This window comes from Populus nigra, chromosome 3 (genome assembly GCF_951802175.1).
Source record: "Populus nigra chromosome 3, ddPopNigr1.1, whole genome shotgun sequence".
NCBI classification, from domain to species: Eukaryota; Viridiplantae; Streptophyta; class Magnoliopsida; order Malpighiales; family Salicaceae; genus Populus; species Populus nigra.
In genome coordinates, this window is record NC_084854.1 from 21,190,029 (window position 1) to 21,212,614 (window position 22,586).

At 31.7% G+C, this 22,586-nt stretch overlaps 3 protein-coding genes and 1 pseudogene across 5 annotated transcripts; 2 read left to right on the forward strand and 2 right to left on the reverse strand.

The window, feature by feature from the left end:
* Window positions 1–5,310: 5,310 nt before the first annotated feature.
* LOC133689887 (methyl-CpG-binding domain-containing protein 2-like) lies at window positions 5,311–9,773 on the reverse strand. Of its 3 annotated transcripts, none has more exons than XM_062109982.1 (6): window positions 9,586–9,773; window positions 9,020–9,069; window positions 7,767–8,381; window positions 7,265–7,318; window positions 6,958–7,115; window positions 5,311–5,797 (listed from the first exon to the last, which is right to left on the reverse strand). In XM_062109982.1, exons 1-6 carry the CDS (start codon window positions 9,625–9,627, stop codon window positions 5,583–5,585), a joined length of 1,134 nt encoding a protein of 377 aa, XP_061965966.1. In that variant the 5' UTR covers window positions 9,628–9,773; the 3' UTR covers window positions 5,311–5,582. The 3 variants fall into 3 exon arrangements, with proteins under 3 accessions (XP_061965966.1, XP_061965968.1, XP_061965967.1); XM_062109984.1 differs by lacking the exon at window positions 9,586–9,773 and adding an exon at window positions 9,438–9,563; XM_062109983.1 differs by lacking the exon at window positions 9,020–9,069 and having other exon boundaries at window positions 9,586–9,770.
* A 4,814-nt stretch (window positions 9,774–14,587) lies between these two features.
* LOC133688697 (mitochondrial import receptor subunit TOM7-1-like) lies at window positions 14,588–15,143 on the reverse strand. Its single transcript, XM_062108272.1, has one exon. The coding sequence runs from the start codon at window positions 15,064–15,066 to the stop codon at window positions 14,842–14,844; it is 225 nt and encodes a 74-aa protein (XP_061964256.1). The 5' UTR covers window positions 15,067–15,143; the 3' UTR covers window positions 14,588–14,841.
* Window positions 15,144–17,330: 2,187 nt separating this feature from the next.
* Window positions 17,331–20,437, forward strand: LOC133689970 (uncharacterized). Its single transcript, XM_062110090.1, has 2 exons — window positions 17,331–17,640; window positions 20,197–20,437. The coding sequence occupies exons 1-2, from the start codon at window positions 17,473–17,475 to the stop codon at window positions 20,242–20,244; spliced, it is 216 nt and encodes a 71-aa protein (XP_061966074.1). The 5' UTR covers window positions 17,331–17,472; the 3' UTR covers window positions 20,245–20,437.
* Window positions 20,438–20,579: 142 nt separating this feature from the next.
* Window positions 20,580–22,321, forward strand: LOC133689969 (probable glutathione S-transferase; annotated as a pseudogene).
* The last annotated feature ends 265 nt before the right edge of the window (window positions 22,322–22,586 follow it).

The window sequence follows — 22,586 nt, forward strand, 5'->3', positions numbered from 1 at the left end:
ACAAATAATTTTTTAAAAATAAATATATTATTTTAATATATTTTAAATAAAAAATATTTTAAAAAATAATCATAATTACACTCAAACGAAGATAGAGTTAGGAAAAGAGAGAGTTTGATGTATGGTGCGAAAAGGGAATGATTGTGTAATCTGTTGAATCATGATGATAATCACTATTGCGAAAAGGGAATGATTGTGTAATCTGTTGAATCATGATGATAATCACTATTGATCATGTTCAAAAGGTAGCAAGGTTGTTCTTATCTTTGAAAAGCATCAATCAAGTCCAAAGCTGCTGCCTTTTACCAGCTCTATCCTATAATAATGTCACTTTTACAGCAGATTCTTAGGTAAGGACCAATTTCTGATGGCAACAATTTGAAAAATAAAAACCCAGATGCCATGGGCTACTCCAAGAAATGCACGAGCACAAAGTCACGGTTGGGAGATATAAAAAGTGATCGGTCCTGTGACTGTGAGTGATTTGCTAGTATGATGATGGTGACAAAATGAATATCTATGGATTTCTTTGACCTAATGCTGTTTTTTCTTCGAACATGGGAATTCTATTGTGTATTATGTATGAAAAATCGCCTATAGTTTACTCAATTTTATATTTTAGGATATTGTGATTGATTTAGATTTAGTTTAGATTCTATTGAGAGAAAATTTTAATTTTGAAGAGAGAAAAGTCATAAATCCAACATAGAAGGTTTAGGGCGTGTTTGGTTGTTTTTATGATATAATATATGGTGCTATTTGAGTCATTTCAATAACTTTGAAATATTTCGATGATGTTTTTTTTAAATATATTTTTTAAAATAGAGATAAAATATAAAATTGAGCAAACTTTTTCTTTAAAATTAAATATAAAGTAATTTAAGAGGTTCTTATGCAAAGCCAATTATTTCCCTGTATGCCTAGTTGGAATGGTAACTGCACTAAAAATATATTCTCTGCAGAACCATAATTGAACGTATATGAGAATTAAGGTTTTTTTTTATAAAATCCATATGCACATAGAATTTATAAAATCTATATAAATTCCATGTTTTGCTATAAATCCTGAATTGTTATAGCCATGGAAATCGATGCCCAGAAGCTGATGCATGCCAATCAATTAGTCCATAAACAACCAAAAAGATGTTTAGGACCCCAAAAAATATACCTCAAATGTATGGCTGAAGCAATCTTATATCAATCCTTCCAATCTACCTCTTGGAGTGCCCTGTAAGGGGACATTGTGCTTCAATTCTCCCAGAGACGAAGCTTGCTTGTTCATATCCACATTTAGAGGAGGGCTTGCCATTGCAGAAGCCAGGGAAATATCCATCAACAGCTGTGCCTCTGCTGTGGGTGAAATGGATGGCAGCATGTTGGATTTCTATCGCACCATATCACTATATGGCGGGACCTTTCTCCTTCCTGTTAACAACTTAACATGTATCTGTCAAATACGGGTCCCATATGTTTCCAAGAGACTAGACTAGAGATTGATATCAGGTCAGTATGGGTTTGCTGATGCACTGTGCTTGATCCAGATGGAGTCGCAGAATTTAGACGAAGAGCCTATGATAGTCAATGAACACTCCTGTCTTTTGTAACTAAGAAGCTGAATTTCCTAATGAGCTCATCATGGTTAGCCCAGGAAGAAAATCCTGTTCTTGTAAATGGTCCAACAGCCTGACGAGCTTGATATTACAGAGCTTCCAGTCATGGATTTATGGCTTGGCCATAAGAACCTACAAAAGATTTCCAGTTAGGTTCATGCTTCATTGAACACTCCTGTCTTTTGTAACTAAAAAGCTGAATTTCCTAATGAACTTATCATGGTTAGCCCAGGGAAGAAACTACCTGATGTATAATCACGAAGTTATACCTGTTTGTGCTGTATCATTGCCTTTTCATATGCTTGTAGCAGAACAAATCCTCGATCTAGCTGCTAGATGAGTAGCGTGGGCTTAGCAGGGAAGGCACATGGGGCTGGGCTCAAGGTTTTGTGGCATGCTAGCTGAACTAGCTTGTTCCATGGATCAATGAGTTGTTACCATGTCATAAAAAAAGTTTACAAGATAATCAATCAGAAACGGTCTCAATATCTATGATAATAAACTTACAAGATATGTCATGAAATGATCAAATAAAAAAAATCCACAAATAAATATATTTATAAAATTGTGCACTTTTAATTAACGAGTCTAAAATGTCATGACTAATCTAACATACTTGTGTAACCGAGTCTCATTTTTTTCTTTATAATTTAAAAGTTTATCTTTTAAATTATTCATAGTCGGGATGTTTATAATCCGATTTGTTTGATTTGGGCTTAAAAATTCAACCAAACCAAGAGTTGCAATTTTTTTAAAATATAATTTAGAATAAATCAAAAACTAGTTCAAATAAAATTGGTTCGGTTTGTTATTTTCTGGCATTAAAAACCGGGAGACCTAATACCTTTTAAATAGGTTTTTTTTAATGGATATATATTAAATTGGGCTTTAACAATTACTTATTGAGTTTACTTACTTATTTATACTCTTAGTTTTTTTTTTTAACTTTGTTTAGTTTGATTTGAATCGGTTTGGTTTGGTTCAGTTTATTTGGTTTTAGCCTTTTAAAACCAGAACCAAACCGAACCAAATTTTTTTAAAAAAATTTCTAATTAGTTTAATTGTTTTTTTTTTTCACAATTCAGTTTTCTTGATTATATTTTTCTCAGTTTTCTCAATTTTTCAGTTTTTTTTCACCCTTAACTACCAATGTCCCCCTTTCAAGTCAAAAAATATAATCACAAATAAAAATATTTATTCATGTATTTAATTAAATAAATGAAAAATCATCTACCATATTAAATGTTAAAAAAAACTCATTAATAATAACTAAAGACTAGATTAATTGAGAGATAAATGTGCATCTTAAATTTGATTGTGTTTAATAATTTTATTTTTTGAATTATTTTTTTATTAAATTGGACAATAAAAAAATACACAAAAAAAAACGGGTCATATTAACCTTTTTTGAATGAAAAAAAAAACCCAAGCATCGTTAATGTGTTCTATAAAAGAATTTTTTTAATATGAATTCAAAATTTGACATATTGAACAATTTTTTTGTTTTATAAAAATATTAAAATAACAACATATTGAATTATACATCAACTAGATGCTTGAGACTTTTTTTTTATATATCAAACAACAAATTCTTTTTTCAAAATAAAAAGAAACAGGGATGGCGTGAGACTGAAATAAAAAACAACATTATTATTTTAAAAGTTCGATAATAAAAAGAGTGGTTTTTTTTTCAAGTTATATACAAGAGACCCTTAAAAAATAAGGGATGAAATAATATTATTTTTTAGTTAAAGAGGTTGAAAATACATTAAGGCCATGTTTGTTTCCCGGAATTCATTTTCCGGGAAACTACTTTCCAAACTTTCCTGTGTTTGTTTGCCATTAGAAAAGTTGGTCAACGGAAAACACTTTCCGGTCAACGGAAACACTTTTCGGTCAACGAAAAACACTTTCCAGTCAAAGAAAAATTTGGTTTGGTTTATAGGAAAGTGTTTTCCCTTTTGGCTGTGTTTGTTTTCCGGAAAGTGGTTTCCGGGAAACCACTTTCCAAACTTTTATGTGTTTGTTTGCCATTGGAAAAGTTGGTCAACGGAAAACACTTTCCAGTCAAAGGAAAATTTGGCTTGGTTTTCAGGAAAGTGTTTTCCTGAAAAATTTGGGCGGAAAACACTTTCCGGAAGTTGTGAAAAATTTAGAAATGTCATTATTTGCTGATTTTATCAAATTTGATCCTCAAACTTTTGATTGCTATATATAATTTGTTTTGAATATTTATTTTTTAATTTCATCTCTTAAAATTTAATTTTTATATTAATTTTGGTCCTTATTTTTATAATTGCTATTTGCTTTTTCCTTATCATTTTTTTATTGAAATTTTTTATCTATCACATTTGGTCCTCATTCTTTTGATTTTTACTTATTTTATTTGAAATAATTTATGAAATGTTAATTATTATTATTTTAATTTCTTCACCTTTCATTTTTTTTAATTTTTTAGATTTAATCTCTATTATTTTGATTATTATTTATTTTATTTGAGATAATTTATGAAATTATATTTTTTTTTCAATTTCATTCTCATTCAACTTTTTAATTTGTAAGATTTGTTCCTCATTATTTTAATAAACTTGAAAAAATAAAACATTAATAAGTTATTTTCCAGCTCATTTTCCATAATATAACCAAACACTGGAAAGTGTTTTCCAGCTCATTTTCCATTACACTACCAAACATCGGAAAATACTTTCCTGGAATTCACTTTCCCCGGAATTCACTTTCCAAAAAGAAACTACTTTCCTGCAAACAAACGGGGCCTAAGTAAAAAATAACCCGTAAACCAACATGTGTTTGGCCTATGAAAAAAGATACAGTCCACATATTAGGCTTTTGTTTTTTTCCAACATCAAATGACACATGATATGTCATCCACTCTCTTTATTTATTTATTTTAATATTAAAAATAAACAACATGTTGTCTGCTAATCCAGTTTCCAGCAACCTTATTGTCGATGGAAAATTAGGCCTTAGATTTTGTTCTGCCCAAAAATATGATTTTCAACTTGATTTGAACTAAAATATATAAAAAATATTATATACACCTTGATAAACATATACATGGCTTCAAATAACCTTAAAACCAACCCAAAAACTCAAAAACCAACTTAAACAAAATACTTTTTAAACTTGAATAAACTTGAATTTACTGTTTCAGTTAAACTTTCTTAAATGAATGAAACTTATTATCATCATCAAAATCAATATTTTTCATAACTAGAATTAATATCAATCAAAATTTTATCTCTTTCACCATAATTCAATCATTCTCTCTCTCTTCTCTCTCAAATTAAAGACTGAAAAATAAAAAAATTAAAGTTTTAGACTAAAATTGAACTTTCTAAATATTAAAAGATTTAAAGTTTATAATTTAAAAATCATGATAAAAGTAAACTTTTTGACTCAATTCATACCATCTATTTTCTTTTCTTTGCCTTTTTTTCACTCTAGTCCATTTTTCCTTTCCTTAATAAATTTGAAGCAATTGGCATTTACAAAAGTTTGATGACTTTATATATATATATATATATATATATATATATATATATATATATATATATATATATATATATATATATATCACACAGTGAGTCCACGGTGAAATGGAAGAGGAAGCACCGTGTTTTTTGCCACATGATTTAGAGCTTGTTATAATAGAATAATAAACATGCCTGCAAGATAGAAATGGAGATGCAAACAATACCCAGTCAAATTAAAAACTCCATGAACAGTCAAGAATATATGATTCTAATTTCTAAGGGTGAAAGAAACCCAGAAATCCTCTAATATGCACAAAGTAAAACAACAATGCATCCTCCCGGACCCATTTTACTGCCTTGTTTGTGTTGGTTCATCAGAACCCTGTGGTCGAAAAACATAAAAAGTATTGCAAGACAAAACATGACAGCAAAACACGAACGGTAAAATCCGGTCATCAAAAAGGATATGGAACAAGCCTCACAAATCGGAACCACTGTTTCTAGATTGATCAAGCTGTTCAACTTTCGCATCATCCTGATTACATACTGGATTGGCAGTCCTGTAATTCTGTTTTGATTGTGTCCCGGCTTTCTTCTTTACTGGTCGATCAAAAGAAGGAGAAGCAGAGTACTGAATCGACGAGGGTGGAGATAAGAGCGCAGGCTTGCCAAGCTGGAGTTCTGTAAAATCACCTGGACCAGACCATGTAAAGCAAGGATACTGTCAGTAGTAGGCTTTCACATCAGTAATGCTATCTTTAATTCAAAACAAAATCCCAAGCAGGTTGAGTCAGCATTGTGGCCAAAAGATTAATCCAGTTGGGCGACAGGTTCTCAAATATTTCTTCCCAGGGCCACCCATTAATCAATCAGAAGTTTAAGTTGTAACCAACCCAACCCTTGAAGAATTCATTTCAGGTTGTCTAAAACCATGGACATGGGACATCACATAGAAAACACTAAGTGTTTATTAATTTGTGGTATGGATTCTACCTTCAGAAACTAGTAGAAGAAACTAAATTAGTTTGTAAGAGTTTCTCTACAGTGTTATTAACATAGGCTGGATTGGTTTATCTCACCCAATCAACAATCCACTTGAGGCAGTTCTCATATTCCAGAACCACACAAAAACCAGATGATCTAAATGCAGAACAATCAAACCTGAATAGGGTTGAGGGAGTTCATGGCCTGACCACAAAATACACTCCTGCTCACATGAAGAGGCAAGAGTGCATTCCCTTGTTGTAATGAAGCCACATATTGTACAGATATTGAACGGATGAGTTCCAGTTTTCACCTCACAAGCAAAGTAAAACTCAAACTACGATGTAATCAACCTTGCAATTATTTGACCCAGATTCTAGAATCCATTAGAAAAGTAAGAAAAGAATGGCAGTCGAGCATTCTTTGGAATGCAAAAGCACACAGGTATCTGTATGGTCTGGCCCTCACAAAATTTAAATAACTGGATATCTGTTTCATGTTAGAACTGGCAAAAACTTTACACAGAAAAATCAATTAAAATATCCTGACCAACACAGTAAAATGAGAAATTTCCAAATATGCAACTTTTGAAATCCTACAGCAAACGTGCAGAAATTTATAGAGAACTAGAGGGAAAATGCAAATTTCATTTGAATTGCCTTGGATGCTTTGGCCATGCACGTGTGAAGCTGTGAAGACCAAAGTTACTCAAGTCTGAATACAGAACTGCATTCCTTCAGATCTGTGGCTATGAGTCAAAAGTTAAAATTGATGGAAGTTTGAATCGTTGAAATAGAAAGCTAATCCAGTTCACCAAATATTCTTTTCACAGCATATTAGCAAGTAAAGCAAAGGCTTTTTCTACATACCTTCACCGGGTTGAAGATGTCTAGTATCATCACATGAAGCTGATAAACTTGGACGCCTTTTTCTCACATAGTTTTCCTGCAGAGGCTTTGGGATTTGAAATGAAAACTGTGAGAGAGTTACACCAAATGTCATATACTCTGGATGTTCAATTAAGTACCTGCAAAATCAAGGGATTTAACACCTAAAACAAGGATCGCCCACAAGATTATCTAGCATTACATACATGTAGAGATTAGTTAAAATGTGATAGACAAGGGGCATGGGCTAGGCAATATAGGAATGTTCAAGTAAGAGGAGTGAACTTACTTTTGGACTTCCACCATTGAGCGAAGTCTCTTGCCTGATGGTGATTGATAGTACCTGAAAAATTGGAAAGGGAAATCACAAGGTATTTACTGAAGAAACCATGATGGTAGCAACCACGATTTTCCAGATTGGGACTGCTAGAGATCTTGATGCAGACATGTACATATTCAAAAATGGGAAAAAGAGGACAATGCAAAGGGAGTAAAACTACATTACATCTGATAGAAGACAGGAGGGGGGGGGGGGGTGTTGCCATACAAGAGTAGCCAAATGACATTACAAACTTAGTTGTCATCATCAATTAAGACTTTAACCATTAGAAGAACTCAAATACAGTTGAAGAGGAGTTGCTTGTGCTCTTAGAAAACATGGAAGGTTTTAAAGGTTCTTGCTTAAGTTTCCATAAAACGGAAAATATGTGTGAAATTAGATTACATAAGTGAACAAACTATTATGTCAAGCTCAATAAAAGAGAGTTAAACAAATAGGTTGGGACACGTACACATCTGCAAATTTGCTACTTCCTTCGCCCCTGATTCGCAGCAACCTTTGCCAGCCAGGAGGGGGTTGAGCTATGTTAGGCTTGTCAATAGCCCACAGCCTACTCCCATCTTGAGTGATGTCTGTTGGATCATCACATGATATATCAGGTCGCCACCCACGAGCAGTTTCACAGAAAAAAGGCTCTTCTAGAATATGTTCACGTAATTCTTCATATTTCTTCTTCGTTGGGATGAGTCTCCACTTAAAACATTTGGCACATTGTACAGTAAAAGTTCCTACAGATGGCAAGACTCTAGAAGGCACATTTGGGTCTGAATATCTTCTAAATGGACGCTGGAACTGAATAGGTTGAGGAACAGGTTCAATTTGACCAGCACCATTAGTCACAGGGTCATAAAGGACCAACTGTTTAGAGGAATCTTCAATTGATGGGTCATCGATATCCCCTGTATCATGAGAGTTATCCTCGTTTGAGGAAGAAACTTCTATGGGTTCCTGAAGAGTGCTCTGCAAATGACCTGTGTGACAGGAATCAGTGCAACAATCTGCTTCCTTTTTTACCATACGGATAGTTTCTTCAGGATGGGACTGCATCTGAATATGTCTTAACCACCTAACAGACAGTCATAAAACTAGATCATAAATTTCACCAACAATGAAGAAATGATCTTCTTACATTTATTCAAATAGAAGGAAAATGTCAATAAAAGGAGGATTAAACATCCTTGTAAAAACAATTCTAAAGAAACAGCATAAAAATAATGCAAAAGGGCTTTCAAAACCCTTTCAAACATGACAAAGAACAAGATCTATATCAACATTTTGATAATGATCATGGTTCAGATCGAACCACAATAGGGTAATGTACCAGTATAATTATAAAATGATGTGGGATTAACATGTATCATTTGCTTCTTCACACATGCATAAGTAGTTTAGGTAAAGAAACCATATTCTTCTTCTGTAACAGACCAACCCCGCCCAAAAAACAAGTAGAAGCAAGCAGAAGGCAAAATAATTAAGCTCATCTATAATTATAGACATAGATCAAGTAACCTAAAAGAGTATAGCTCACTAATTTATCACCCCAGTTGCTCACCATTAACACGTTAAGTTTTCATCAGAGCATCCATGCATCACTTAAATAGGTAGGGCAAAAATTAAAACGTGCCTAAGCAGCATGAATAAAAAATGAAAAATCCTCTAATGACAAATCAGAATAAGTAAAATCAACATGGATTACCAACCTACCTATATATGCTCTTTAAAACATGAAAAAAAAAAGAAAATCCTCCTGTAACCTGCACAAATGAAAGAAACTCAATAATATCAATCTAGTCTTAAGACTCTGGACCACAACAAATATTGAAACAAAAATACACACACATGACACAACCACAAGATTTTTCCAGTAGTTTAACTCAATGTTGCATGTTGCCCAAAACTAAACAAAATTTAAAACCCTCCTCCCCTATGTAACTACTCAACCAGACAGTAAGCGTAAATTAAGATATTTGACTATATTAGTAGGATCTAAGAGCAAGCAAGAAATATTGAAAACAACCATTTTTAGCATAAAAAAACATCGACACTGACAAATCACACTTTCCTGAAAACCAACACAACAGAAACATAAAACTTCCAACAATGAAACCCCATGATCACAAACCAGCTCGAATTCCAAACTTTTCTCTTTCTCAGTAACCAAACAAGCATTAAGGCAACAGGACCTGATCTGATTGACAAAGCAGAAGATCCAAAACACAGCAAGAAAAAATCACAGCTTGGAAGAGAAACAGAGAAAGAATCAAACATACACAGTTGGTAAAGATGATGTGATCGGAGCCGTTGGTTTGCATGAGAATGGACTGGATCGTAGGGTGAAGAATGTGCAGGAGAAGTGAGAAAAATCTTTTTTTTTTAATGTTTTCGCAGGTTACCGACTCTCTGGGTTTTGTTGTCTCCTTCTTCCTCAGTAGTCTTTTTTAATATTTCCAGTCTATAAAAAGGTCATGTTTTTAAGGATGATAAAAAGAAGAGCCCATAGAAATATAAATTACCATTTTTAGTTCCATTTATTTATGACTCTTACTGTTATAGTTTTATTTTTAATAACTTAAATGAGTCCTTGTATTTTAAAAAATAAACAGTTTAGTCCCTTTTCAAAAAAAAATTGGTCTGCTTGGAATTTTGGTATCTTCCCTGGTAAGTTTTTTTTATTATTATTAATATAGATATTCAAGTTAGTTTCCGCATACTTCGACTAATTTTACGGAACCTGCTTCCCCAACAAATGAGTCTTTGTTATTTCACCATCCATGTGTACAACTTATTATTTTTTTTATGAGTTTTTTGTGTTAAGGTGTCATATATTTAGTAGTTGTTATTTTTAAAATATTTCTTTTTTTAAATTTTTACCTGTTGAGAAAAATGACAAATATAACTATGATACAAGTAAACTAAAAAAATAAAAGATAATAATAATAAAAAAAAGAGAGGCAAACAAATGGCATCAAACCAATAAGGTTATAACATATCATTGATCAAACTTAAACAAATAGGCTAATTAATGCTTTTTGAAACAAGATGGACTAGATTGCTTGTTTCTTGACAGTCTAAGGACTAAAGTTAATTGCATAAATTATTAGTTTGTTTTTTTTTTTTTCCTAAGAGATAAAGAAGGTATTCTAACATGGATAGATTTCTGTGTAATAGATTGAATTAAAAATAGAAAACAGACAAGCCACTACATAAATGGCATGAACACAACTTATTTCTTAACATGATAATTTAACAAATTGGTCTAGGTTATCTAAGGGAGGGCTTGCTGGCCACAACTCATCAATGTGCTTTGTGCCAGCGTAACATGCAAGTATTATTTAATAAATCAATCTTCTTTTTTATTTTGAACTATTAACATTAATTAACAAAACACTATTAATAGTGTTTTATTTTTATTTTTTGGATTAGAGTAATTTGTATAGGTTGTTTTTATATGGAATCTACTTATTAATAAAGTGTTTGTGGCCTTTTAAGAGGTTTCTAGAGTCGGTTTTTAATGTTCTTTTCTACTCGGTTTTTTTTAGTGTTGTTTTTCAAAACTTAGTTAATTAAGAATTGAATTTCATAATTTATTTTAATTCATTTTTTTTTGTTATCTTGGACTTAAGATCCGACATGTGAGTTTGATAAATTAACTCGGGTTAACCTGAGTAATTTTTTTGATTATGTATTTATTTATTTATTTTTAATTTCATCATTCAACATTAAGTTTATTGAAAATTAGACTTTATTATTTGTTTTGATTTGATTTTTATTAGGTTGTCATAGTCTCATGATCCGGTATGCAGATTGACAAGTTAACATGGGTTAGCCCGAATCGATCAAATATGTTGCCATTTTAATATTTATATAAAAAAATATCATATTGAATATTTGTTTTGAGTCAAACTATATTTTTACTAGACGTTTTGTGGTTGCTTTTGGAATCATTAAGTTGATTGGGTCACATCGAGTTAATCTCCAAATATTTTTTTTTAAAATCTACTAATAGAAACGCCTATATATTTTTTATGTTGATTTTTTTCCTTGTTAATGTTGCATGCCAACACAAAAGGAGATCATATGCGATGTCAAAGCAGCGACTCAAAAATCAAACCAAATAAAATATCATAAAGTGAGCATTTCATGCTTATATTTAATCAATTAATTTAATTAAATTAAAAAAATCTCTTAAAAAAAGCTAAATTTGACCAAGAACAACAAATATAAATATCTAAGATAATTCAGGTCATTTTTAAAATTAGTACAACATCATATAAAAAGCAAATAAAAGAAATAATAGAGTTCAATATCCAAATGAATAAATGTTAAATGTTGAAACTAAGAAAATATGAACTTAAAAAAAAATAAGCAAACTAGAACAGATCTTTTAAACTTGGGTTAATCTCTCAAACCTGCAACCCATAAAATTCTAGAATCGAGCTTAATCAAGAAGCTCAATTCCCCGCTAATTTAATATTGAAGGATAAAATCGGATAAAAAACTATCAATTTAATAAATTTGTCAAAGTAAAAAATAGCAATCAAAAGAATAAAGATTAAATCTGATAGAAAAAAAAACTAAAGAAGAATGAAGTCGAAAAACAAATTATTTTGAATAAAAAAAATAAAGACTAAATTTGACAGATAAAACAAATTAAAAGGTGAAATTGAAATAAAAATCTAATTTTATAAATTATTTCAAATAAAATAAATAGTGATAAAAAAATAGATACCAAATTTAAACAAACATTAAATTGTTGCTTTGAAAATTTGAAAGGTGAAGTATAGAAATCGAGAAAAAAAAAATTAATCAACAACAAACTAGAAATCAGTAAGCTACAAATGCCATTTAAGGAGACAGGGGCCACTGAGATTATTTCTACGAAGTTAAAAAAGGTTATCTTTAGCTTCCAAAATCCGTCACAAATGTTGCCTAAATACAATAGAGCGGTGAACACGCTGTCTCGTGCAATGCACAAGCTAACTATTTTTATGTTTTAATATATTTGTTAAAAACCAAATTACCCATCAACCAATTTGATTATAACTAAAAAAAACTAGAATAAAAATACAAAAAACCCCTTGAATATTAGTTAAAGAAATTTTGTTTTTATAGACAATATAATCATTTTACTGTAAAAAAATAAAAATTCAAAAACACCCCTAAACATCAGTTATATAAATTTCAGTTTTTAAAGGTAATTAAATTACTATACTTTAAAAATATAAACAAATCTCAAGTTCTGATTCAATAATAACTAATAGATCTTAAAAAAGAAAAAAAAACCTCTAATAACCGGTCTAATGATTTAGTTTGTAAAGATAAAATCATTATTACATTGTTCTAATCCCCGATGCACCGAAAATATATGCACAATGAAACCCTAAGTTTATATATATATATATATAGACAATTATTCTAAATGCATCATGCACGGTAGAAACTGGTAACTAGCACAATTTCCCTCGACACCGAGTTAACCAAAACAACCATCCTGAAAGCAATCTGTGAAAAAGAAGCAGATTGAAGCAAGACCCGATGGGATGATTCTAGAGAGCGGGATTGTTTTCAACTTCTTGTTCCTAATTGCCCTCCATTGTCGAATGGTCAAACGTTAATGACCTCAAAAAACCGAATTCAAATTCTCTATGAACAATAATCAAAGGTATTCAGCGGAGAAGTAAAACCACAGTTGGACCCAATTGAAAGCTAACATTCAAATAGGTCAGATCTGATCAATTCTGTACTCTCTCTGCAACTTTAAGCTCTCCTCTGCATGCATGCAATTTGTACAAATCTGTTCAGGTTTCCTAGAAACCAAGTCAAAAGCACGCGCAATATTGGATATACATCTGCCTAAAATGTTCCCGGCCAGAGAAAGGTAAAGGAAACAGAAATTTACAGAATTTAATCTAAGTAATTCAATTCATTGAGTTTTCTTTCCTCTTTAATTCATAACTGCAAAAATCATCATGCCTGATGAATGACTCGATTTCGCTTTCACTACCTCCATGTGCAAACATTGTGGGATACACAAAGTTCGTTCCATGGCCATAAAAGCAATCATCAACAAAATCAGCATGGAGAAATTAAACAGATGATCATTGGGAAAGGAAATGTCCTTTTAAAAGGCTTTAAAATATTTTAAATATATCATCAAAATAACATTTATGGCGATACCCAGTGTCTGAGAAGAACAGCTACTGTAGATACTAATACTAATTCTGAAAGCTGATAACTACACACGCAACAAAGAAGAAAAACCATTGATGTTATCTAATAGCATGAATGAGATTCAAGATAGAGATCCACAGTAATCATACCAGATGCTGGTCAGCCCTAAAAAGTTAACGGTATTCCTATTCCTCAAGACAACAGCAGCCAAATAGAAATACACAGCTAAAACAAACATGCACTTTCCACTCTACAATAAGATATACCTCTTGCCACGTAACAATATGTTCAACTTGGAAAAAAAGGTAAAACAACAATGCAGAGGAAAATCCCTAATGCATAAGAGTTGATTCTCCACATGGATAAATATATGCATCTGTAAAACAAACAGCCTTTGATTATCCTACTGTTGCTAAGTGGGGTTCGGGTTAAAGAAGTAATATATATGTAAATCCTTCCATAGTCCATACAGGATCAATAAATTCATCACTGAAGGAGATAATAGCACACAATTGTCAAATGTTTGAAATACTCTCGCCAAAACTAAGCAGCTCTGCTTGGTAGGGGTGGGGGGGGGGACTTTATCAGCTATCAACACCACAAATCATAAATTCCCCAAAAGAATTTTCTATTATAATTATGAATTTCCTACTTGACAGGACAGCAATCGAAAAATCACAAAATATGAAAGGAAGAAAAAACACCCATGCAATCATGAATTTCGTCTTGATTACTTACTCTCTTTCCCAGATATCTAATGAATGCTGACTAACTTAAAACATAAAACTTTGGGATTTTTTTGTTGCCAGGTAATAATTAAGCTTACTATCGGTCGAACTATTAAATTTCCTATAATTTAAAAAATAAAATCTATCAGTTTGCACCCCCCCCCCCCACCTACACACCCACACAAAAAAAAAAAAGAACCTCTACTCTCAGCTGTACCCAGAATGCATTTCATTTCCTGTTCCGCAACTAAGCTCATTATAGAACTATAGTGATCCATTCCACATATCAATCAATCCATCAAGAAACAAAGAATAAATCAGGAACATAAACCAGCAAAAATAAAGAGTATAACGGATAAAATAGCAACCATGATTAATCGTTAAATCACTCAATTATTACTGAGTAACAAAAGCTCAGAACTTTAACATTCATACTAATAATTAAACCATCCATAAACCAGCATGACAAAGTTCACAACTTTAACATTTATACTAATCAATCCATACGTTTAAACCTCCCCCATAAAACAGTCAAACCTAACAAACCCCATTGCTCAGAAAGATGTAGATTCGACAGATAAGCACAGACCCATAATAGAACAAGAGAAACTACGATCTGGGTTCGAATCAGAAAGGACTAAGGAGCTGATGAATCTGTGGTTTAGGCTCAGAGTTCATTCCAATGATAATAATCATAGGAATGAATCCATAGTGAGTGATAACTTTGGCCTTTTTAAATGACCATGTGCTCCATTCTTTGAAATACTGTGACGGTGATTTCTCTTCCATGCCTTTTGCTCCCTTGCCGCTGCTGCTCTTGCCTTTTGTCTTCAGAGAAACCCTAGACGCCATTGATTATTTTTTTCTTTTATTTTTTTGGGGGAGGGTGGGTTAGCGCTGTTAAGAATTGAAAACCTAGAACAACCTTATATTTATGTGTTGGATTTTAATTGAGTGACGTGTTTGGTGTGACTGATTAACATATCAAGATTAGAAAGATTTAAATGGCTTATCATTTATCATTTTTTAGTTTATATCATTTTTGGCTAATTATATCTTGCTTTGAAATTGATCACAGCTACTCGTCAAGTATTAAAAATATAATTTTCTTGTTCTCTTGAAGTATTTGTTCATAAAAAAGTATTTTTTAAAAATAAATTTACACATCAAATAATTGTTCATTCGATTTTTTGTTTTTCTATATAAATTTATTGAGATAATCATTTTCAGTTCGATTTGATTTTTATCTAAAAGAATAACCAGATCAAATTAAAAAAAAATCAAAACTGGTTTAAACGGACTGGTTTCGGTTCGGTTCGATTATTTTATATTAAAAACAAAAATTATATTGTTTTTTTGGGTTTTTTTAATTTATAATAGGTTTGATTTCGGTTTGGCTCGGTTTTTTTGGTTTGATTTTTTATTAATCTCGGTTCGGTTTTTCAGTTTCAGATTTATAAAACTAAATCGGTTAATTTGTTAAAATATTATAATTTATTTAATCAAGTTTTTTTCACAATTCAGTTTTTTTGCTAACCTCTGTAAATTTATATTAGATTTTGAATATTTAAAATTAATATTACAGTTAAGTTATAGTTATAGATGAGAGAAAAAAAAAAACTCTCAGCTAAAGAATAATGGAGTTTTTAATCAATTCTCATGGACTTGTTTATTAAAACAAAGCATCCTTCCAATATAGATTACTCAAGCCCCATTTCATTCTCCAAATTTGCCTTATTTCAATTCTTTTAAATGGAGTTTAGGTAATGTAAATGATTAAATTCAATTATTCTTTTGAAGTAGCATTGACACGTCTAATAATTTATCACTTGATCTATCATTTTACAATGTAAATTTATATTAGAATCCAAATAATTGAAATTGATTTTTACAGTTATGTTGATGTTGATGAGAAATAAAAAAAATATATCAACTTAACAATAATAATGATTTTTAATCAAGAGTTATGGATTTATTTATTAAAAACTAAACACCCTTTTAATGCTCGAGAACCTTTTCATTGTTAATTTTGACCTTCTTTCAATTATTTATTATTTATTATTGGATTTTAAATGGTGTAGATAATTGATTGTATGTTTATCCCTTTAATTAATCAAAATCAATAAAACATATTTAAAATAAAAAATAAAAATTTTTATAATATTAAACAAATTTTTATAAGTATACAAAACTTTATAAATATATGAAACCAATATCATACGAATCTTGAACCCCGTTTATTTTGTTTTAAGAAAAGTAGTTTTTTGAAAAATATTTTTAAAATTTTTATATATTTATTTATCATTAAAAAAGTTGGTTAATAAAAAAAACTTTACAATAAAAAAAAAATTTAGCTTGATTTTTATAAAAAAATAATTCTTATGTTATAGACAAAATACACTTTTTAAAGTTATGAAAAATTAAAAAAAAACATAATGTTATTTATTGATTATATTAAATTTGGTTCTTAATCTTTTGACTGTTATATATTTTATTTTGAATTTTTTCCTCTCAATTTTATCATTTAAAATTTAATTTAATTTAATTTTTATATCATATTTAGTTCTTATTTTTTATTATTATTTCATTTCTTATCATTTTCTTAATTGAGGTTTTTAACTATTAAATTTGATTATTTTTATTTTAATTGCTATTTGTTTTATTTGAAATAATTTATGAAATTAATTTTTTTTTTATTTTTTTGTCAAATTTGGTTCATATTTTTTTAATTACTATTTATTTTATTTAAAATAATTTATAAAATTAATTTATTTTTAATTTCATCATTCTATAATTTTTTTATTTGTCAATCTTGATCTCTATTCTTTTAATAATTTTGAGAAAATAAATTAAAACAATAATAAATTATTTCTTAACTTATTTTTCATGGTATAATTAAATACTAAAAAATATTTTTTATAATATTATCAAATATAAAAAATAATTAACTTGTTATGAATAAACTTTACATGTAAATTACTTTTAAAAAAAGATTTCCGGCAACAACGTTTATCAACTCACCATTTCTTATTATTAGCTCAATTTAAGTTGGGCTTGTAATAAAGCAACGAAGCCCACTTATTTTCACACAAAATTCTCAATAGACAACCCAGTCCACCAACCCAAACACTTTCCCATCTCACCCGTTACCCCAAAGACAACAAAAACTAGACAGACTTCATTCAGTCCTTCCACACGATCAACTTTAGCTGAGCCGGAAAGGGAAGAGAGTAGAAGAAATCAGAGAGCACAGGAAAAATGGGAGGAGGAATGGAAGCAAACAAGAACAAGTTTATCGAGGACTGGGGTTCAGCTCGTGAGACTCTCGAGCAAAACTTTCGCTGGACTCGTCGTAACTTCGCTCTTATTGGTCTCTTTGGAATTGCTGTCCCTATCTTAGTCTACAAAGGCATCGTCAAAGAATTCGTAATTTCTATCAACCTTCCTCCTTTTTCTTGATTCTTATGTGATTTTTGAAGTGGGTTTTCTTTTTTGTCTTGGGTTTTTTCTTGATTTAGTTTCGATCTGGTTGAGTATTTGTAGATTGAGTTTTTGGGGTTTTGTTTTGAAGTTGGTATTTTTGAGTGATTTAAGTGTTTTTTTTTTTTGGGTTTAGCTTTTAAATGTGATTTCTTTTGCTTGGTTGATTATTTGTGGTGCTAAGTTTTGTTGATTAATTTGGAAATTTGATTTGGGAATGAAGATTTGTAACTAAGCGTGATGGGTTCTCATTCTAATAATCGAAATGATGTTCGTTTATAAAATATCTGTATGAGTCAATCCATGAGAACCCAAAAACAGTAATGGAACAAGCAATATTTGTTGGAAGGTAGTCGATTGATTCTAGTTAAAAGTGTTCTTTCAAGCTCAGCTACATATCTCTTGTAGTCTGTGGCAACCATGCTTGGAGAAACTATATTATGGATAGGTATAGGGAAATGTTCGAACATCAATTGTTTGATTCGTAAGTGGTTTGTTCTGCTGTTACTAATGGTTTTTGGAGCAGCATAATTATTTTTGGGATTATGGAAGGGGGTATCGATTGGTTTGTAAATGTTTTGTCAGAAAAGCTTCTGATAAATTAAAGGGTGGAAAAAGGTTGTGCTTTTGGGAGGATGTTCTCTGTGAGGAAGAGTTTTTGAGGTTGAATTATCTGGATGTTTTTGAATATTCATGACGTAGGATAAACAAATTATATACAAGGAGTAGGAGGAAGAAAACGAGGAAAGAGAGGACAAGAAGGGGAGAAACAAAGAAGATTTATAGGAACACATAACCTATTAGGGTAGGAATAGAAGGTTCCTTTCAACAGATATGAGAATTTCTTCCCTCAATAGGAAATAAAGCCAAATGGAAAACTAACTGCCTGTTCAGTTGTTAAAAATTGGACTCATTTCCTGAAAATATCTTTATGAAAAAAAAAAAAAATCTCATTTTCAATTGAGAATTCACTAAGTGGAGAACTGACTAGTTTTGCCAATTTATCAGACCTGGAAGTTATCTTTTTCTTGCTTTCTAAGTTTAAAGCTAGACCGTGTCTGCCAAATAGAAAGCACGGACTGGTATAAAGCTATGGAAAATAATGGTTTCAGATATTTTACCATGTACAGTCTTTGCCCTCGGTTCATTTGGAAATTAATTGAAGGTTAATCTATTCAATGCTTAGATAATATTGCCTTGCTGCTGCCTCAATTCAATTCTTAAAACAAATATTGGGGTCAGATCAGGTTGCTTGTGGTCGTGGTCAGAATTGAGGAAGAGAAAACAAAGAGTTCATGCTTTTCAATTGAGCTTGATTGGCATTTGCTCTTGGTTCTAATGATTGGTTCGGTTGCTAGTGGAAATTATTAAGGGAAACAAAGAAGTATGCATGTTTGGCTTATGATGTTCTTATGTGATCCAAGAAAACGTATGTCAGGTGAAGTTTTGCATTATTTAAAAAACTATAGGATTTAAAACTTTGTTTTCTTTTGTCAATTGGAATGGAAACTGACCACTGGACAAGGCTCCTTGTCTGTCTATATCATCCTTTCTGTTGCTTGTCTTTTCCAATTACTGGTAGAGTGAACTTCACAACTCATGTTTGTTGGCCAACAGTCAGTCTTGTTTTGGTAGGGCAGGCTCTTCTAACTGTTGATTAGCCTCCTTTTCAGTAAAAATTAGATTTATTTATTTATTCTTACATCTTTTCCTTAAAAGTACAGTTGGACAAAGAAAAGAATGCTCAACCAATATGACAACCAACAAAGAACCTTATTGCATAAGAGCTTCCCCTCCTCGATCTCTATGTTCTAGGCTTAAAGATAAATCACATGGCTGGTGGAAATAATGATTAGTCATTTAAAATGTAAGAAGCAGAAAAGATAGGAGATGATATCTATTGATTATAATAATAGATCTTGTCATCTTTAAGTTCATTTTAAAAGGTTGAATCATGCACAAAATGAACTTCACCATTCTTGGTATTGGAGCTGCTGACCTTGTTCAATACCATGTCTAGTAATTTGGCATCCATTCTTTTGTTTTAAGGTTCCAATTTTCAGAAGTTTTTGTTTTCGGTGGCAAAATAGTGATGAATTCCATGCTCAAATTTTTTTAGCAATGCATCAGAAGTGTGGCCTCTTGAAATAGGGATGTTATTGTGTGTTGCCATTTAAGCTTTGTCCTTTTCATTTTTTTTTTGTTTGTTTGCTTCCTTTGTTCCATGAGCATATTCTCCATAATCATAGCGAGACATTAAGTCCATTGCCTGCACTTTTTTGTCTTCTTATATCTCTGTAAAGTTTTCAGATTTCATGTGTTTGAAGTCAAGACTTGAGTTTTCAGATTTCATATTTTTATTTGGCTAGTGAACTCAATAGATCTATGCTGCATTTTGTTTGCTTGTGATCTTATTTTGATCATCTTGATTCTTAGATTGTGAATGATGCTGTTCATGTTTAACTTAGTTGCACCCTGATGCTCTGATAACTTTGGTGACAGAATATGCAAGATGAAGATGCAGGCAGGCCTTACAGGAAGTTTATGTGAGTTTCCCAAAGTTGTTTGACAATAATTATGGATGAGGAAATCGGGGTTGTCCATAAGAACCTGCAGCTTTGCCTTTCCCATATAACTTTCTTTCCTGCGTTTGATCTGTAGCATGTGGTTTTAACTTTTAAGGACACATTTCCTTTTCTTTGAAACCAATCAATTTGCTGAGAATTTTGAATATTTTCTTTAATTCTGCCTTGACATGGTTGCAGTGTTTTCATGTTAAAATTTCTTGCATTTGCTCATGTCATAAATCTCGCTTTCCCATATTGTCAATAAGTTCTGGTAGCAAGGTTAGCTTCCTAAGAGAAGCTCAAAATTACAAGCTATTTCGACGAACATATATATATATATGTGTGTGTGTGTGTGTGAGTGTGTGTGTGTACTTGACTCAGAGACTTGTTCGTTCCTGTTTCTCCTCTTCAACTTTGATTAATTCTGGCCAAAGCTCACCATTTCTGTTCAATTTAAGAATCATGGGAGACAAACTCAAAGGATGGGAAAAAGAGGCCATTCATCTCATTGTAATTTGAGAAGTAATTGCCTAACTACTGCCGTTGGCATAGAAGACACATTACGTGTGTTTGTTTTGGAAATGTTTGATGTTTTTCACTTCCAAAACTATGTTGCACAGCAGGTGAAAACTTCATGCAACCTCAAAAACAAACAATCCCGGCAGTCGAACCACGCTCTTTGTGTTTATGAAATTCAACAGAGTGGACTGAAAACTGCAAAATATGTTATCTATTTATACCTTAATGGCATTACCATAACTTGGTCTTCAAGTGTTCGTGCATTTAACAGGAAGACTCCATTCTATACTGACAAGAGTTATTATTCTTTTTTTGTCCTTGAGTGACAGTCAGCGATGCAAATTTCTTTGAAATTTCAGTTGGCAAAGGATAATAAATTCCCATAAAGAAAGACAGTGTTTTCAGCATTTAATAAAAAAATGCTGAAGGAATGGACTATACTGAACTTCATCAGTCATGCCTCCCCTACATTTATATGCACTGGTCTCATTCGTTCAACAGACATTCCTCCCCTAAAAATGGATGCACTAATCTCATCCAAACTCATACTATCATCATAGCCAGCTATAAGAGAATAGCTGATAGCTTAGTTGGTCAAGCTTTGAAGATGGCTGAAGAAGTTATCCTCCTTGATATCTTGGGAAGTTCATTTGGGATGAGGATAGACTTGGAAGAGAAAGGGACTGAATATGAATACAAGGAAGAGAACATGCTTGATAAGAGCCCTATGCTTCTCCAGATGAACCTAGTTCATAAAATGGTTCCTGTTCTGATCCACAATGGAAAACCCATCTGTGAATCTCTGGTCATCCTTCAATACATTGACGAGGTTTGGAAACTTAAGTTTCCCGATCTGTTGCCCTCTGATACTTATCATCTTTCACAAGCAAGGTTTTGGGCTGATTTTGTTGACAAAAAGGTAAGCTAAAATTTACTCTTTTCCAGAAATAGTTCTTTTACTCCCGGAGTGTAATTTTCCTCTGATATACATGCGAAATATGGTCCAGATATGTGATAGCGGGAAAAGGATACTGATGACCAAAGGAGAAGTACAAGAGGGAGCGAAGAAGGAGATGATAGAGTGCTTGAAGATTTTGGAAGGAGAGCTTGGAGACACTTTATTTCGGAGGTGAAAAATTTGAATTCCTGGATATTGATACTCTTCCCTGTTCAGCATAGAAACCGAGCGCCCAAAGCAATGAAATGGGTTCAAAGATGCAAGGAGTGTAGCCAAAAGTCTATGACTGTATGAGTGTTTGAGAGCATTCTAATAGTTGTTTTTAAAAATGTTTTTCTACCAGAAATTTATTTTTAATATCAACTGTATTCACCAACAGTTTTCACACAACTTATGTGAAAATATTCACCAACAGGTTTAGTTAGGGAATTCAATTCCACAGAAAATTCGTGTTGCGAAAGTGGAGAGAAAAACCATGCACTGTTTGGGGTGTTGTGTGGAGAGAAAAATCTTTGATGTTTTCTGCACTTGGTTTTGGCATGCAAGCTATGAAGCAATAATTCTAGACCCCGTTATTTATTGCTATATCTATTATATTATAGTTTTTTCTACAAAGCTCATTAGAACTAACTATCTGTTTCTATCTATCTATATATATAAGGAATAAATAATCTATCAGCAGGAAAAGGACTCTCATAGCACCCCCAAATTTTCACAGCTAAATACCATGCAATGGGAAAGCATGAGACAAAAACAGAGCAGAAAAGATGAAACTACAAAGCTAAATGCGAAACCAGAAAAAACAGCAAAATTCACAGCTGGGAACCAGCTTTCCTAAGCAAAAGTGA

Coding starts and splice junctions, on each gene's coding strand:
- LOC133689887 (XM_062109982.1), bottom strand. CDS start 9,627: ATGCAAACCAACGGCTCCGATCACATCATCTTTACCAACTGT. Junction 7,319..7,766: donor AGTAGCAAATTTGCAGATGT/GTACGTGTCCCA, acceptor CCAATTTTTCAG/GTACTATCAATCACCATCAG. Junction 7,116..7,264: donor TCAATGGTGGAAGTCCAAAA/GTAAGTTCACTC, acceptor TTGATTTTGCAG/GTACTTAATTGAACATCCAG.
- LOC133688697 (XM_062108272.1), bottom strand. CDS start 15,066: ATGGCGTCTAGGGTTTCTCTGAAGACAAAAGGCAAGAGCAGCAGCGGC.
- LOC133689970 (XM_062110090.1), top strand. CDS start 17,473: ATGGGAGGAGGAATGGAAGCAAACAAGAACAAGTTTATCGAGGACTGG. Junction 17,641..20,196: donor AAGGCATCGTCAAAGAATTC/GTAATTTCTATC, acceptor CTTTGGTGACAG/AATATGCAAGATGAAGATGC.